Source organism: Parasteatoda tepidariorum, chromosome 11 (assembly GCF_982258835.1).
Source record: "Parasteatoda tepidariorum strain Cologne lab strain chromosome 11, Ptep-v5.0, whole genome shotgun sequence".
In the NCBI taxonomy this organism is placed as follows: domain Eukaryota; kingdom Metazoa; phylum Arthropoda; class Arachnida; order Araneae; family Theridiidae; genus Parasteatoda; species Parasteatoda tepidariorum.
The window spans coordinates 10266022-10285156 of record NC_141765.1 but is presented as its reverse complement, the minus strand read 5'-3'; the positions used below and the strand labels follow the sequence as shown (position 1 = coordinate 10285156).

The following is a 19135-nucleotide window of genomic DNA, read 5'->3' as shown; positions in this document are numbered from 1 at the left end:
TTTCCCTTTAGAAACAATATATATTTGTATATAGAGCATTAATGGAACATGCTCAGTTTGGTGATACAGAAATAGAAGTGAGGCATCTCCGAGATCATTATGAGTTGTTAAAAGAAAAGGTTGGAGATTCAGATAAAACTGGTCTTGCAATAGAGTTTGAGGTAATGATTGAGGTCTTATTTATTTCTCTTTGTAACTAACTCTAATTTCTAAGTTACATTATATCTGCTAAATTAATTAACACTGTGTTTGCTAAATTTTAAAAAATTATCTTAACTGACCTTACTTCATTTTAATAACAAAAATACTCATTTTCTTTTTTTTTTCTGTAACTGTTTTAGAAATTGAGTGATGTGATTGAAGATCCTAAAACCTGTTGTGTGGGAACTATGGATATGAATGTAGGAAAGAACAGATATGATTTTATTATCCCTTGTAAGTTATTTAATTTGTTTGATAAAACATGTTTTCTTAAATATTGAAAAGTAGTAAAAAAAGCTCTTGGACCCGTAGTTTCCTTCAATTAATATTTGATTTTAATTGTTGTATATGGTAAGTTTACACTTTTTTGTTATTTTCAAAAACTCTTAAGTTCTTTTTTAAGATGATTTACAAGTAAGTAAATGTTGTTTACATTGTGATTTTTTTAACTTATTTAAGCTTAATACATTTCATTTAATCAGAATTATTGTCCTATGTGATTTCTTTGTGTATTATTGATTCATTCCATAAATAATATATCCTATATTGTTTTTGGAGAAATCATTAAACCAATTCACTGACTTTTCTGATAGTACACAGGTGCTTATGAATGATTGAATCACCAAACTCAAGATTCTTGGATGGTTCCTCAACAATAACAATGGTATTTTGTTCAACCAGGGTTTACAGGACAGTTGACAAACTTACTTTATTTATGGGATGACTCAATGTTTGTAAATCTCAAAATATTTCTAAGAAATTTCAATTGATTAATTTCTTTTTACAGATGACATAAATAGAGTTATATTACCTCCCTCTCCATCCAGAGATCATTCATCATACATAAATGCATCATTTATTCAGGTATATGCTAATTTTATTTCCTAAACGCACACCAGATTGTTATGATTTCATTAATAAATTGATATTGGTGTTACTACTTTATTATAAACTTTAATTATAAACTTTTTTTGGATTTATTACATTTTTTATCACATAATTAACACACTAGTTAACATATTATTTGGACATAATTTTTTTCTACAACAGTCATACCTTACACTGGTTTCATGAACTTGGGAGTTAAGCTAAACCTTTTTTTTAAAAAATGATCATCAAATTTTAATAATGTAATGGAGCTTTAGAAATTAATTTCCCAAATTTGCATCACGAAACTTTAATTTTTTTTAAAAATTACATTTTCTACAGTAATCTTCTTTAAATGGTGCCATCTATTTTGAATTTGAGCTGCAACTTTTCCTAAAAATAACTTCAAATTTTAAATATGGAAAATTATTTACAATTTTTTAAAAATATATATATGTGTGTGTGTATTTATCGAATTTGCATAGTTAAACAAAAATATTTCATCAACATTCTTTATGGCAGTCATTTTTTAAAATTGTGCTTTACATCCTGATAGTGATCCATAATTTTGTCTAAAAATGGTGATGAATTCTAAATTTTTAGTAAAAATGAATTTCAACAAATAAATTAAGAGACAGTTTAGAAGGATGTTTTTGGTTATCAATATTTTCTACAAAATTTTATCTTTTAGAAAACACTAGTTTAGATCACAAACATTAGTCTGGTCAACACTTGATCTGGTTAATTTAGCTCTTAACCCTTCAAGCATTGAGCCCCTGGGTAAAATTATACAGAAGATTTCCTACTATGCAATATTTTCTCATTCAATAACATGGAGAAACCGGTTTTTTCATAGCAGGAAAGCCCGCATCTGAATGTTCGGAAAAAAGCCAGGACCAACACTTAGAGGATTAAAATGTATTTTCGATTTGGGGGACATACAACAGTATCTTAAAAATACGTATCTCGTTATAGTGAGTTGCGTTGTGATTTTACATTTCTATTTTGACGGAGATAAATAATTAATTTTCCTTGATTATTACCTATTAAGATTGAATTGTCGCATTAATTTTGGTATGAAGTTAATTCAGAAAAATAGGACTAACAATTTACTATTCCAAGTCAATTCTAAATTGACATGTGCTTCACTAATACTTAAATCTAATTACATCAAGGCTTAAATTTTTTTAATAAAATTATTTATATTGATTAAACAATTTGAAGTCTCTGTGCAATCAAAGGAATCTATGCATTTATCCTGATTGAATTATTAAATCTAATCTAGAATCGAGTTCGAGCCTGTCAGGAAAATATATTCAATTATGTAACTAAATGCCACTAAAATCTTCAGTAACTACCTAAAATGAACCAATTAACAACTGCTAAATAATAAGAGTTAAGTTTATACAAAATTACGCTATTTATTGTTAAGCATATTAATCATGTTCAGCTCAAAAGATTTGGCACAATATTCCACGACATGTGGTTCAACATTTTATCTTAAACACGACAATGAAATCAAACCATTAATAGACATTTTAATACAATAAAAATATTCTCTGGTGCAGGAATAATAAATAAAAAAAAAGAAATTAAGTTTTCATTTTATTGATAAGTTAGTTAACGCAGACACGTGGCACGACTACCACGAAGTTGAGTTTAATAATTATAATTAATTATCTCGATCGGATCCTGCGGATTCAATGGATAAAATTGACGTTAAAAGAAAAATATGAAAAAAATAATAAAACTTATCATTATATCCATCGGACGGCCATCAGGAAAATAGGGACGCCGCATCATGCGATTCGATCCCTGGCAAGTACCTGCTGCAACCAGCTCCTTGAAAAAGCAAAGAGAGAAAAAAAACTCTCCCTCCGTATATCGCGCGCCACCGTCCACGCGAAACAGGTTCGATGACGACATTGTTTCGTCACAGTTATAGCTACTAGCCATTGGCCGCGCACCTGTAGGTCAGAGCGGGAAAAAGAGAACTTGAAGATAAGGGATAAATAATTAATGAAAGGGATTTAGGGAAAACAACATTACCTGCTCCAGGTTGAAATAATATTTTAACCTGCTTCCTGAGATTTAATACCTAAATTTAAATACATAGTTTTTCTTCATTTCAAAAATACTTGATTATATATTCACATACTTTATGATGTCTGGCTTTTAATGCAAACCCCAGCAATATAATTAAGAGGTAAAAGATTCCACTGCATATATTTAATCGACTTTGTGCTGAGAGAGCCATCAAAAAATTGCTAGCGCAAGACCATTTGTTAACAATCTACCCATATCAGATCAGGGTACAACCTGTTAGCTTTCTGTACGAAAAACTAGTTTATCCTGTATTATTCAATGACAAAACCATGCTTGTAAGACATATTTTTGAAAAAAATTTGCCAAGCAGCAAATCAGTTAAATGGTAAACAGTTATTTATGTTCAATTTTTCTCTCTTAATTAAACTTGTTTAGTTATGCTTTCTTTACAGTGTTTTTTATAACTTTTAACCTGGAATAATTTTTGATCTAGGGTTATGATAGATCTTTGTCTTTCATTATAACACAAGATCCATTGGAAACAACAGTTATTGAGTTCTGGAGAATGATAAAAGAGCAAAGTATTACTACATTAGTCATGCTGTCTGAAATTGGTGAAGGAAAAGTAAGACTAAAAACATTTGTTAGCATTGAGTATAAAAACTTCCAAAGTTCGACAAATATTAAAAACAAGTTAAAATAATATTTTATGAAGTCCATTTTTTCATGCACAAATCTCTTTCTTTTTTTAATGAAACTTTTTTTATTGCCTTTACCCTGACTGAAATATAGTACATAAATTGAAAAATAAGTTTTGGTCTAATCATTGTATTTTCATATGCATGCTATCTTAATGGTTAAAAACATAAATCTTAAAAGTGCCAACAACTAAAAGTAGATCTTATTTTAATTTATGAAATTAGATTACAATTGCAAATACAATTGCATGCAAAAATATTTTTTTAATTAAAAAATTAAATAATAAAAAATATATAATGATCAATAATTATTAAATTATACTACATATTTTTACATCATTTTGAGCTACAGAATTTTAAATAATAAAATAAAATGTAAACTTAAATGGTCAATAATTTCTTATAGATAATTGTATTTTAATATTTAATTGTATAGGTATAATTGTATCTGATATATAATTAGAATTTTTATAGAAAATTTAAAAATGGTAGTATTTTTAAATTTTCTTTTCTCAAAAAATATTTTATCAACTTTGTTCAAGTTTTGGACTTTGTGATATAAAACTATATTAGGAATAATAATGTAAATTATTTTATACCTTACAATTAAAAAAAGGTTTCAGTCATAATTAAAATAAATAATAAAAAATAATTATTACAAATTATTTTTGAATACAATATATAAGAGTATAATGTTTGGATATATGAATTTTATAATTTTGTGCAAAGAATAAAGCAAGCCCTCAAAATTCTGGACACTCTACTAGCTAAACTGCTCAATTATAATTTCCAGATTCTGGCTACTTCTCATAATTTGATTGTCCTAAATATGAATCTATCGCAAAAAAAAAAAAAAAATGTCATATTCAGAGAAAGAATTTCTTTTTTTTGTGTGCGTGTGTCTGGTTTATTGACTTATCTGCCTGATTTTTTGCCTGCATCAATAAATTACAGGGTATAACAAAAAAAACAGAAACAATTTTTAATGTAACTTTATTAGAAATAAAAAAAAAACTAAACTCAGTGGCGCGACAGCCCATAGAGGGCCAAGGCCTACTGTGCCCATCTCAGTTTTCTTGACCTTGGGCTCTGGAATGCAGGAGCAGATGTTCCGGTCAGGTGGTCAGCCAAACTTATTAGAAATAAAGAAATTAACAAAATACATAGATGATGGTGCTCCAGAAAAAATCCGGATTTCCGGACTTTTTGCTAACCGCGATCGGGAAGTTTCCTGAAATCCAAGGTCCAAAAGTTTCAAGAAATCATCGATCACAATTATGTATAAAAATTCTTGTATATTTTATTAAAAAATATTCGAACTAGAATTTATACTTGGCATCTGTTTCATTTGTAAATATTTTTTCTGGTAGAATAGTAAATGGGATTAGAGATAAAAGTAAACTAATGTGTACAAGTTTACTCATTTAATTCATTTAAATAATGCTGTACATAATTTATTTAGATTTCATTGTTTTGAAAATATCGATGATTTAAATTTATAAAGACATAAATTTTTTTAATTTGTCATTAAGGATTTTACTCGAGAAATTTTCAGGATTTTTGAGTTGGGCTCACAATCACCCCTGAAAATATAACAAATAATAATAAAAGTAAATTTTTACTAACAGTTGAATCAGTTAATTATAATGCATTTTTTGAGCAGCAAAATTGTCTATTATAACAAAAAAATCTAAAGAAGTGGATAGATAGATAGTGGTAGAAAGATAGCTGGTATTAGTCATCATTGACCTCAAATATGTTTTTTTCACTTTTGAAAACGAATGTTCTGTCGTACTAATGGTTACAAAAACAGTAGGAAAAATTCTTAAAGAAATCACAAAATTTGGCATAGCATCAGTAAAATTGTTTTTGTACTGTAATGTTTTACTGTAGTATTTGCTGTTCGTTTGAAACTAGAAACCTTGATTCATTGACAGTACAAGTAACTAAATAGCAAAATGAGTGACGATGACAGTGGCAATGTCTTATTCTCAGCCCCTAGTAGAAAGAACTATTAACATGCTTATACATGCCACAATAATTGGCTAATAAAATAAATAGCCTTTTCTACTGTGAAAGAGATAGAACTATGGGTGTAATTTATAAAGAGATAAAGAAATTTTCTCAATGTGCCAAGAAAGTGAAGGGATAAAAAAAACTTGTAATATGGCCAGTGTTTTCACTACAGCGCGAGAACGCGAGAATCTCGCATATTTTTTTATATTCTCGCATTAAAAAATGATAACCGCGAGAAATTCGCGTATTCTATAAACCAATTTCAAAATTGGCGAATTTCTCGCATTTTGAAAAAAATTTCTCATTTGCACCATTTAGAATAAAATCCGTCTCACTTTTCTTCCTGAATCTTTTATTATTTTCCACATCTGCCCCATTATCTAGCTTCCCTATTTACCAGTATTGTTCAGAACCTTTAAGAACACCAGAACACCATCCTTCCGAGCCACGGAACCTCTTTCAGAGCGCATTTCTCTGCAACCACGTGTTTACATGAAGGTAAGGTTTCTTCATGTAAGATGCTCAAATTTTTTGCTCGTTAATGTAAGATGGACAAATACCTTGTAAAGCCAATATCTTCTACTCCGAAACAGACAAATGAAAATGAAACAAATGTAGGTAGAAACGATCAAAACGAAACAAATACGCATTTGAGCAACCTAATGAGAATAGCTGATGAAAAAGTGGATGTAGAACATTTTCCATATGATGATGCTGCAAAAATGTTCAATGCTTTAAAAATTAGAAGATATTAAAAATGCATTATGATTAAAGAAATGATTTTTTTTTCAAGTCTCTTGGTGTTTTTTTTTTTTTTTTTTTTTTTTTTTTTTTTTTTTTTTTTTTAATTTTTGAAGTCTCACTTAACTTTTTGAAATCTCACCCTGTTTTTGAGAAAGGGTGAGAAATTCTCACCCATTTTTTTTCTGAGATGAAAACACTGTATGCTAACAAGTTTTGAAATTTTAGCAGCCCGTTATTTATAGTAGCCACCTAGTTTGCACACCCCTAAGCACGGCCCTAGATACATTAAAAGTGTATGTTTTATTTCGATTTTTAAAGGATAAGTTGCTCATGCAGACATGTAGCAAATATTGTTTTTTGAAGAGACTTTACTTAAACTAATAATGTCTTCAACTAATTTTGTTTTTGACGTGTTTGAGAAAGAGTAAAAAGAAGAAGAGTCGTGGGAAGAAAACCTTCTATATGCTATAAGTGGAGTGTGTGATGTAGAAGAGCAAACACGTGTCTAATGGTATATTTGTTCAATATCAGGGCTCGGCGAGAGTCACTTTTCTCACTTAAAGTCACTATCTTAAAAAATAGTAACTTTTATTTACTATTTTTAAGCCCTTGTCACTTACCTCACTTTTTTTTAAAATTTTTTATTTTTATTTTCAATGCAGCAGGCGATACAGACATTATCCTAATGCCATCTTTTTTTTTATTGCGTTCCACGATTTTTCTTTTTCAATCCCATAAAAAACTTTGCTTTCCCCTCCCCCTTATTGTCCTGTCCTAGTGCCTCACCCAAATGGGTGAGGGTAAAGCGCCAATGAAATTGCTGATTCGCGAAATCCGAGCAAGGAGTTTCAAATGCTGTATGACGTCACCGTTAGAGATTTCACGTTCTTCATCTGAAATTTATTTCATTAATCATACTTTCGTTTGCTCTACTTTGGATTATGGAATTTTATGGAAATTGGAATTTCATTTTCTAGTATATGCGGGATGCATGGGACTTGTTTTTCTAATACAAGGTATGTATTTTTATGCATTTATATAAATATAATGATAACATTGTTTAAAATAAATATAATAGTACAACCTATAAATATATTGTTATTATTGATTCCTAATTATATACTTGTCGACGCCATTATAGTTAATTGAGTTTGCAATCGAATCTGCTAAACTAATTAAGGGTTCGTCCAATAATTGATTTTGTTCATTTAACGATCGCGGCAGCTACGAATTTCGCTTTTAAATAGAAATAACTGATCGAAATAAATGAATATTTTAAATAAGAAAATTAATACATTATTAAACTAACGTTTTTTTTCCATCAAAATAAATGGATATTTTAAGTTCAAAAATTAATACGTAATTAAAATAATGTTTTTTTTTAATCAAAATAAATGTATATTTTAATTAAAAATTAATACGCAATTATAAGAATGTTTTATTTTTAAATCGAAATGAATGAATAATTTAAGTTAGAAAATTAATATGCTATTATAAGAGTGTTTTTTTTTTTTTAAATCGAAATGAATAGATATTTTAATTAGAAATTTTATTTTTAGATTGGGAAATTAATAAATAATTTTAAGAATAATTTTGTGAATCGAAATAAATGAATACTATTTTAAATTAGGAAAGATTTTATTTAGCTATTATGCCGGTATATTAAAATTAAATTAGATAATTAATAAAAAAAATTATACAAATCAAAATAAATGACCTAAAAAATTGAGTATTTTACTATCGAAATTAAACTTTTTTGATTCAATAAAAGATATACTCATTACTACCAAGATTTAGAATTAATTTACTTTTTTTAGCGCGAATTCGATCAGTGCGAATTTGTAATACTAATGCGTTCAGTTCTTAGTATCTAAATTGAGTATTTTTTTAGTCTAATTATCAATAGTACAATAATTATTTTATCTATTTAATAAATTATTTATTTAATTTTTCAATATCTACTTTGAAAGATTTTTTTAAAAATTTAATTAGCAATATTTCAATAATTATTTTTATTTATTTGAGGATCATTTGGATTGAGAGGAGGCAGGGAATGGACAAATGCTTAATTTTCTCCTGTGTGTTGGTTTTTTTTCTAACAAGCTGCCGTCAATCAAACTTAAAGGAGTGGCATGCTGATTTCGTTTTCTCTTCGATTTACGAGGGGGTGGGGGAAATGCATTGAACACGCATATCAATGAATGTCGGAGTTAAGGAACTTGAAACTTCTGTCTAAGAGTATTGATTTTGAAGGTGAAATGTGAGATTTATTTTAAATCCACTTTAGCTACTTAGTTTTTGTTATCCTTGATTTGTTATGATGATTTGTTTTATTATTTTAGATAATGCATTATTTATTAGGAGCAGGACGGACGTTTTTTAATCACCAATTATATTCATCTATTTGACATCGATTAACAAAACAAAAAAAAAATTTTTTTGAATAAATTCTGATTTTTTAGAAATGCAGTATCAGCAAGTTTATTTTTTTATGTGGAATCACATCTGCTTTCGTTAAAAATAGTCTTTTTATGAAAAATAAATATAAAAGGAGAATATTGTTTGTTAATTTAAGCGTATAATTATTTGTTAATAAAAGCAGAGCTTTATGAGGCAGGTAACAGTTTTCTTAATTTTAATCCTGTTTTTCCGATTTTTTTTTCTTTTTAAGATAAATTTCTTACTCAATAAATTAATTCTTTTTATTCATAAATTTTAACAATAAGTTTTTTTTTATTTATTTTTTTAATTCCATTGATATCTTATAATATCTTGTCTTGTTCCAAGTTTTAATATTTCTGTTAGTGCCTTTTTTAAATATCGTTTCCGTTCGATAATTTTCAAGTGTTGTTTTTATTTAGATTAATAAGTTTTCCTTTTATCGTCCCCCCCCCCAGTATAATTAGGTATGAAATATATTGCGTTTTTTAATTATTGGTTTTGTTTTATAGTAGTTAATTTGGGGATTTTAATTATTATCAAAAAATAAATATGCGAATTTTGTATTTTTTAAACTCTGTCTTATAGGTCTCGCCTAAAAGTTTCTCCCCTACCTGAATGATTGATGGAGTGGGCGGAGGACCTCTATTGAAAAACCGCACCTGTTCCCATAGATCATTACTCGCCAAATCTTTATGATGCCAACAACGATAAAGGGTCTCAAATGGAAAACTGATTTACCTCGGTTTTGAGAGCCATAGTTGATTAATTCTTCCTTTAGTGGGAGAGTGAAACTTGCGGAATTTTTCGGATGCACAAGGGATTTTTAGGGATTTGAGTTAAAACATTGCACGACATTTCCGAGTGTTTTTGTCATGGGTACCGTTCAAATGACGAGGGGGGAGGAACTCCGATGGTAACATATCGTGTGTCTTCGTACATTTTTTATACTTAAATTTAAAGGGCATACTGCATTGCATTATCCGATTGAAAATGCTGGGAATAATCAAACTGTAGCATTTGCTTTTTTATTTATTTTCTTTTGAAACCTCAAAATGATAGTAAAAAAAAATATCAGTATACCACAATGATAGTTATTTATGAAATTCAAGTGAAGATGCTACCGTTCATAAAAGGTGCTTTATGAATAATAACATGATATAACCATAAAACAGTGTTTCCCGAAGTGTGGTACGCGTACCCCCAGGGGTACGGGAACAGTTTAGTGGGGTTACGCGTTCTTATGCGAAATATCTTACAGCAAACGAAAATTTCAAAATTTTTTATTTAATAACAAAGCTAGCCATGAAAACTTTCGATTACGTACTTTTCTATTGGCTATTTTTTGCAGAGTTAACAGTTAATAATTAGTGGTGCATACAGCCAGTTGTGATTTTTAACTTTTGTGCAATTTTTCTATAGTAAAAAATACATTAATTTTTTAATTAGTGCTACACAGCGCTAAGAAAAATTTAGAAAGGGTACACAAAAGAGGTAAGTTTGGGAAACACTGCCGTAAAAGATGCTTTATGATTAAAATTTTCTTACTATGTTATATTCAAAAAACTCATAAACATTAAAAGACTCGATTAAAAAATTTTTTTACAAAATAATAAAAATATATATATATATTCGTGGCACTTCAGTTTTATAAAGCAAAGATTTCAATTTTTTTTCTTTTTTTTTTAAAGAATGCTTTCGTTGCTGTTGATTCATTTGTCGTCGTCGTAAAATGTAGGCGAAAAATTACAAAGCTAGCATATTATTAATCTTTTGACGTTGATTGGAGACTGGTGTCTGTTTTAAAATAATTTTTTTCTGATGCTCTAATTATAAGCAAAGATACATTTAGGTATTTTTTAATTATAAAAAACACTCGAATAGTTACTAAAAATTCGTTTAGATTATCAGGAAATAACTTGTGCATTTTTTTTTAAAGCTTTATTCGAAAGTTTTTTTATTTTTTCTAAAATTGTATCAATAATTCTTACTCAAAAGTATATCAATAATTTTGTAATTTCAATGATGAATAATTGTTTTTCTTAATTTAAATCTAAATAAGTGCACATTTGAAGATTGTTTGGAAGTGTCATGTTTAGAAAATTTTAATTTTAACGCAGGAAAAAGAACTGTGTTTCATGTTGTATTTCGTAATCATAAATTATTAAAATGCTAAATATAATATTTTCACTTATTTTGACTTAAATTATTCTAAAATAATGAGAAAAATATAAAAATTCCAGTTAAAAAATTAACGATTTAAAATATTGTAGTGTAAAATAAGTAAAAGAGTAAGAGTGAATCAGTACAGGAATAAAAAGTATTAAAAATTAACAAAACAAAAAAAATCCTTTTTGAGCACCTGTTATATTGGGTATGGGTTGATAAGGAGTTGAATTTCCAGTTTTGTTTGTAAAAGAGGGGAGAGATCACTATCTTTATCACTTTTTAAGGTTGGCTCCAAGATTTACATGCAAACAAAATGGCTCAGTTTGAGTATGTCGAATCAATTCGAGGTGGTAAATTAGTTTTATTTAATGAATTTTTATGTAGAATAAGGATGAAACACAAAACGAAAATCTATCATAAGTGTATTTCAAATGATTGCAACGCTTCCTTAATTCTAGAAAATGATACGTCATAAAGCTCAGCATGTGCTGATCTTTACAACTGTACTGGTTTATCAAAAGCTGTATAGCATATAATTATTTTTAAAAAAAAATTCCTATTTCAAACAATGTCAACATCTTGTAGGCCGGGATAGCCTGGTCTGTAGGGCGCTGGGCCCATATCCAAGAGGTCGTGGGTTCGATCCTCGCCGGCCAAAGACTCCCTGTGTAGTAAATGGTGACTGATGCACGTTAAATCTGTCAAGTCTCAAAGTCCTCCATGTTCCCACAACAAATCAATACCTCTGGGGGTACTGATCCAGGATTTTCCTTGTCTTCTGGATTGGTTCAAAATTACAAGGCTACGGAGTTGAGCTTAAGTAGTCGTAAACCCATGAAATTGGGTCAGCTGTTCAACGACGGTTATAAAATAAAAATAAAATGTAAACATCTTTGTTTTTTCATTTGTTATTACATTTTGCTAATGTTCTTTTGTATCGCCATTTTGTTTTCTTTGATGCTCGTCCAGATACTTTATTCTCTTTTTATAATTCTGATTGTTCCACGCAGTTAAACTTCGTCTGCAGTAATTACTTTCTTATAAATACCAGTTTTTTTGGATTCATTAAGTTAAAAAGTTCTTTCAGATGTTCTGAATACCCGCCCGTGGATATTCCCCGATAGGCCATTATTTTTTTAATCGTTTAATAAAAGTCGTCAAGTCAAATTTACCAAATACTCTAAACTTAAAGGGAAAAAAAAATATTGATCCTATGTGAAATGGAATTAATAATAGTTGACATATTCTTCAGATTATTGATTATACAAGTCAATCAATTAAAAATTCAAAAATTGAAACAAATTACAGTTTGTGCATATATTCAAGACTATTTTTAATGCTTACGAACCTTTACGAATATTTTGTGTATTAGAATAATCTTTAAATATCTCTCAATAGATAAAAATTAAATTTTAAAAAAAAATCAGAAACTATTAATTTTTGAGGTCTTTTAAACCCTTAAGATGGACACTTTGTCAGTGATCATTTGATTATAGTCTATCAAAATTAATTTGATGTGACTTTAAAATATTCTTAGAGATAAGAATGATTTACTGTGGATTATTGATAGATGCTCTACTTCCACATATTTGTGCGAGTAATTATTCTACAGAGAATACAACTATTGAGTGACAATAAGACATACTGCCCTACAATGAAGGGCGAGACGCTTTCAGATTTTGACATTTTTATTAATTTCTCAAGAAATACTAAGATTATTTTATAATTTTAGAGATACTTAGGTCATTCGTAGGATTTAATTTAGCAATAAAAATTTAGTCGTCCAAGGGCCACCTTGGTATTCATTTAATTGTCATTAAATTTAATATGGTAGACAAATTTTAAAAAAATTGAACTTTACAATTGTATATGAACACATAGTACACATGAAAAATTCACAAAATATTATTAATAGAATTAGTAGTATAATATCAATAGAATTATCACTCAAGTAACGCAAACTCAGTTCTTAAAGACCTTTCACAAAAAAATTAGTTCTGAAATTAAGGGTTTCCTTGTCTTCTGAGTTGGCTTCCATGATAAAATAGCAATCACATGGTATATCTTTTCCCTAATCTACATGATGATTAGTTTGGAGTGGAGACGTGATTTTCATTAATTTTTAAAGAATACATTAAATTCTTAATCACCTGTTCAATATATAATAAATATATAAAAATGTTAAATGGATGAAAATGTTAAATATATAAAAACATTTCTAAAATTATTCCACGCATGCATAGAGTGAAAAACCTACTTTAAAACCTCATATCTTGAGAAATTTTTAACAATTTTTTATAGAAACTTAAAAATAGCAATTTCAATAGTAATTGAAATTGCTATTGAAATTCCGAAAATTTTGTTGATTATCTGCGGAGTTATAGCCCAAAAAGTTGCAAGAAAAAAATTACTATTTTATTAAAATTTTAAGTATGGAGGGGTTTGCAAACAGCAACCAAAGTTATCAATGCAAATTAAAGTCTTTTATTTCATCTATCCATCATCAATCTTTTTTTAATCTTTCATTCAAATTAATTGCTTTATTTTTTGGCACAGGGTGTTCAAAAATACTTGTTTTCGTTTGTAATTCATTGCTGTTCTTTGAAACATTTTTTTTTAAGTATGAGAAATTTCATGACCTAAACACGACTAAAGTATTTCTTGAGAAATAATTCTAATTGGATTTAAACTACTTTCTTTTAATTCTGCTATTCAAACTTTTTTCAATGTCTCCTACCTCATAAATTATTGGTCCAGTTTTTATTAGATTTTCCATGATTCAATGTTATTTTGTGACATCTAATAAAAACTAAAAGTTGAACTTTACTTTTAAAAAAATTTTAAAAATGTAGTTTACAGGCGTTGTTTATTGGGATATTCTATGTGTAAAAAAAGTTTTCTGTACTTTTTTTGTATAAAATATAATTTCCTCTAAATTTAAAAAAATTTTTGGATTGAGCAAATTGATTTACATTCCTTCATTTCGTATGACAAAAACCAACTAACTTTATTTAATTTATTTTAGTAAAAGGTGATTTTTCTGAAAGCTAATAAATTGTCAAAAAATTTATTTGCGAAAAAGAACAACTAAGTTTTAAAAAGAAAACCTTCAGGATCAAGATTTTTGAAAAAGTAAGGAAAAAACTTTGGATTTGGGAAAAAAGGAGAGTTAATTATAAAACCGCATTTAACAATGTTGTGCTTAATAATAATAAATAAAATTGCCATGAAAATATTTTGTTAATACAGTGCCTGCCGCTAATAAAATCACCGGATAATAAAATCAGCCGCTTTATAAAATCAAATCGGCAAGAACCGAATCGTTACAATATTAATACATTTTAAAAACATCCTTTAATAAAATCAATGCCGCCGCTTTTTAAGATCAAAATTTTGACTACATAATAAATCAAAGGTGCAATATTTCAGCTTTTTTTGTTCTTATTTATAAAATTTTATTTTTTCGAAGTTTAAAGATTTTTTTAGAAGAAGCAACAGTTACTCACAAACCTGTGAAACAGGTGTGGTTAGCACTTTTCTGTGATATACATAGTGTAAGAGTTAAGGAAAAATGTGGATGGTAAGCGGCGAGTTCATAGAAATCAATTTATCAATGTTAATTCCTTGACTTGAATAAAGTTTGGAGAAACCTATCTCACTCAACAGGGGGTCAAATTCTTATCTTACTTTTTATTGAATGAACCATAGAAGGGAGAGAAGTTTCTTTTGTAATCTATCTTAACAGAGAACATGAATTGATTTCCAAAAACTGTCTGTGCGCATGTTCCATATTATTAAAGCCGTTTGAGTAAATTATAGTTAGAGCGCATATCATATTTAAGTTCGTTTGGTGTTAAAGTTTATCAGCATGCCGAAAAGGATGGATTTGAGTCTTAAAGATAAATTCGAAGTGTTGCAAAACTATGATAAGCTTCCTAAATGTAGTCAACGTGAAGCTTCAATGGAGATGGGGCTCATAACTGTTTCGAAGAAATGATCAGCAATGAAGAAAATGAAATGGACGAGAATTTTTCACGTTACGTAGCTATTGACGATAACCTGCAAACATCAGGAGAAAAATCTGATTCTGAAATTGTTGCAGACATCAAAAATTGCAAAGTTATTTCTTATCAAGAAATGGAGGAATCAGACTCAGAAGATGAAATAAACTCATCAGTGCCAACTTCAATGGAAGTCTGAAAAGCACTTAATGTATTGCGGAAAGCTTTAGAACAAAGAGGAGGAATATCGAAAACTATAAAAACTTCTATATACTCTCAAATGATGTTGAAAAGTTAATTTTAAATACTGCAACTCAAGCAACCATTGATCGGTTGTTTAAACCTTTTGTAAATTTAATCTTATGTAGGGTTTTACTTTATTAAAATAATTAAATTTGTTAAAATAAAGCATCAATGTGGTCATTATTTCAGCTTTTAAAGTGTGTGCATTTAGAATGTATCGTAAAAAAGTTTTCTTTTTTCAAATGTTGAATCGCCTCTTAATAAAATCAGCCGCTTAATAAAATCAAAAGAGCATAAAACGAAAGTGATTTTAATAAACGGCGGGCACTGTACCATTAAAGACTATTGAATGATTTCTCAGTTCTGTACTGAACATGAATTTAATTTAGTTCGCAAGTCTGTATCACGGCTTGAATATCAATACATAGAAATAGTTTCAATCATTATCCCATAAAATCTTGAAAAAAAATTATTATTTCTAATTATGTTTTTACAGTGCAATTACTATATTATGTTAAATTCTTAGATGTGTTGCATTTTCAAACCTAATTCATACAGACGATAAATTTTATGGTTTAAAATTATTAATCATAATAATAACATTATGATCGATTTCATTAAATTTAATTGACGTAATAATTGTACTCAATGAAAAATTAGATTTGAACTACAATTAAAAAAATTCTTAGGATTTCAAATATTTCTTTAATGCGATTGTTAATAACGACTTCCAATGTTTAGAAAAAAATGTTCTGATAATTGAAATTTTATTTAATTTTATAGTTCATTTAAAATTGCAGAAGCTCTACATAAATCTATTTCAATTCGCTAGACAAGATAAGCTATTCATGAAATGGCGGTAAGTCAAGGTACAGCTCTTTCGCTTCTTTCATTCTTAGAAAATTTTCCCTCTGATAGCTAAGACTTTCCCTCTCATGACTAAGACTTCTATCTCACTCTTACGGAGAGGAAAAATCCTTCTTCATACCAGGAAAAATAGTAACCTTGTTAAAAAGAAAGCGCCAAGAGAAAATAGCTATATCATGCCAAGAGAGTATTAAGCCAAGTCCGTTCTAGGGGGCTTTTTAACGCACCTGAAAGCAATTATCTTTATCTTGACAGCTGAAGTTTGGGCGAGGTCTACAATGAACCTTTTTAAACTTGTTTTTCTAGTCTAAACTTGCAAATGTTTTTATCCTTTTAAATGTTATTTTTCTACCTTTTTTTTAAAAAAAATTTAGGAGATCTTTTTTTTTTCTTACTTTAGAATGTGTTTCACTTTTTCCTTGTAATTTGGGTTTGATAAAACATAGATTAACGGCACTTTTGGCCGACCCAGAAGACCAGGAAATTCAGACATCCGGTATAGTGATAGTCCTGAGCATCCCGGTTAATTGATTCTCTACTGTATTTTTCGGTTATTTAATTAAAATTACTGAATTCTTAGCTGCTTTAGAAAAGGAGATAAGTGTTTTTTTTTTCTCTTTGAATATGTTTTCTTTCATAATTTATTTATGCACGAACTTTTATTAAGTTTGTTTTTATTGTTGTTTGTAAACTATTACATTTTTTATAGGTTTTAACTGTTAATGATGGGTAAATGCACATTTAATCCAATATGACTTAAGAAAGATGATGGCACAGGCAAAGAAGTATCAGAATGGGGAAAGAAACGCGATGATTATTCTATCTTCTGTCAAGTTTGTTCATCTACTGTGAATATCTCTAAGGGGTTTCAAGAAATTTCTCAGCATGCTGGCACAAAAAAGCGTCAAGAATGAATGGACGTTAAAAAGAATCCGCTTCAATTGCGTTTATTTAACAACATATCTACAAATGAGGAAATGCAAGCTGAAAGCAGCAGAACAAACACTCTCTGTACCATTTATCTTCATAGTGAAAAAGAATCTGCTACTGTTGCCGAACTTATATAGGCAATGAAAACTGTTGCATCAAATAATTCAGCAGCAGCATTTTCTGGCATTGTCGCAACTTTTAAAGCTATGTTTCCTAACAGTATTCCACCTTTTTCACTGAATCCAAGGAAAATTCATTATTTAATCACAGATGCCCTAGCTCCCTACTTTAAGCAAGAAATTAGTAAAGATATAAAAAAATTCATTTTTTACTATTATGTATGATGAAACTACCAACTCTGCGAACAAGCAAGAATTGCAGACTGTTGTACGTTACTGGTCAGATGCACAGAACTGTGTGATTTCACAACATTTAAAAACAATGTTTATTGGGTCTGCAACTGCCAAAAATATTTTTAAAAAATTAACAGAAGCCATGGATGAAATGAAACTTCCACTAGGCAAATTGTTGATGTTGGGGAGTGACGGTCCCAATGTTAACAAGAAAGTTCATAGGCTGATGAATGAAGAAGTAAAACTTATATCGGACAGAGAGCTTGTAGACATAGGCACCTGCAACATACATATTGTCCACAATGCATTTTTAAAAGGTTTGAATGAACTTGGAGAAAATGCAGCAGATTTGATAACTTCTGTTTATCATTTTTTTGATGGATGGCCATCAAGATGGGACAATTTTGTCATAATTCAGGAAAAAGAAGGAGTCCCGCACAATAAAATGATTAAACATTGCTCCTCTAGATGGCTAACTCTGGAGCTCGCATGCACTCGAATGATTGAGCAATGGCAGGCTATTAATATCTATTTTTTGATGTATATCCCACAAAGCAAAAGCTCATTGGGCAATACTAATCGCCACTGTAAAAATGTAATGACATTATTAAAGAAAAGCACAATCAAAGCAGAATTGCACTTTGCTTTGTCAAGTGCTCATATTTTCACTAGTTTCACTGGTGTTTTCCAGAAAGAAGAACCACTGGTTCATGTTTTATATGATGAACTAAGTACTTTAATTCAAACATTAAATAGCTGGTTTTGCAAGAAGTCATTTTTAGAGCAGAACATTATAAATACTAACAGTGTAACATGTGAAACAAACCATCTTCCGCTGAAGCAAGTTGTTTGTTGTGGCGCCGTTATGGCTGAAATAAAATCCTTGAGTGATAGTGAGAAGTACAATTTCTTGAAAGCTGCATAGCAGCATTATTTGGTTGCTTCCAAGTACTTAATTGAAAAAACCTCATTTTCTTCCAGTTTAGTCAAGAAATTGAGGTGCTTACATCCTCGAGAAAGAAAAATTGCTCGAAGTAGTAGCAACATCACAGCAGTAGCAAAAGCTCTTCAGATAGATGTTGCTCTTGATAAACTGGTTGATGTGTGGAAAGTTTTACAATTAGAAAAAGAAATTTCTCACAGTGACAAGATTGATGTTTATTGGGGTAGTTTGTTGTCCTTGAAAACCTCTTTGAACAAATTTAAAAATCCTCTAGTAGCAACTGTAGTCAAAGCAGCATTGGTTTTATCTCGCGGCAATGCTGAAGTTGAACGAGGGCTTTCGGTCTCTGGTAGAACTCTCACTGATGAAAAAGCCTCTATGTCAGAAGGAACTTTAACATCTATAATGACTGTAAAAAGCATATTAAAATCTTTCGATAACAAACCGCAATCGGTACCTATAACAAAAGAACTTCTAAGTTATGCACGTAATGCCTATCGCAATTACGAAAATGATTTATTGCAGCAAAATGAACTGAAGGAGATGGTAGAACAAAAGAAAAAGGATGAGGAAGAATTAAAAAAGCGAGGAAATGAAAACAAACAAAAAATTTTAGAA

General features: G+C 29.2%; 1 protein-coding gene across 6 annotated transcripts in view; it reads left to right on the top strand.

Moving 5' to 3' along the window:
- The window catches only part of LOC107437280 (tyrosine-protein phosphatase 69D), a 485726-nt gene that overhangs the window by 447622 nt on the left and 18969 nt on the right, over positions 1-19135 (top strand). For 5 of the 6 annotated variants that reach the window (XM_087154666.1, XM_071187583.2, XM_087154665.1 and 2 more), the window contains exons 22-25: positions 12-161; positions 342-435; positions 989-1065; positions 3608-3739. In XM_087154666.1, coding sequence (XP_087010792.1) covers positions 12-161; positions 342-435; positions 989-1065; positions 3608-3739 — 453 coding nt within the window. Of the gene's footprint in view, positions 1-11; positions 162-341; positions 436-988; positions 1066-3607; positions 3740-17000; positions 17147-19135 lie in introns of those variants that run through there. The other variant, XM_087154668.1, reaches the window with a different exon arrangement.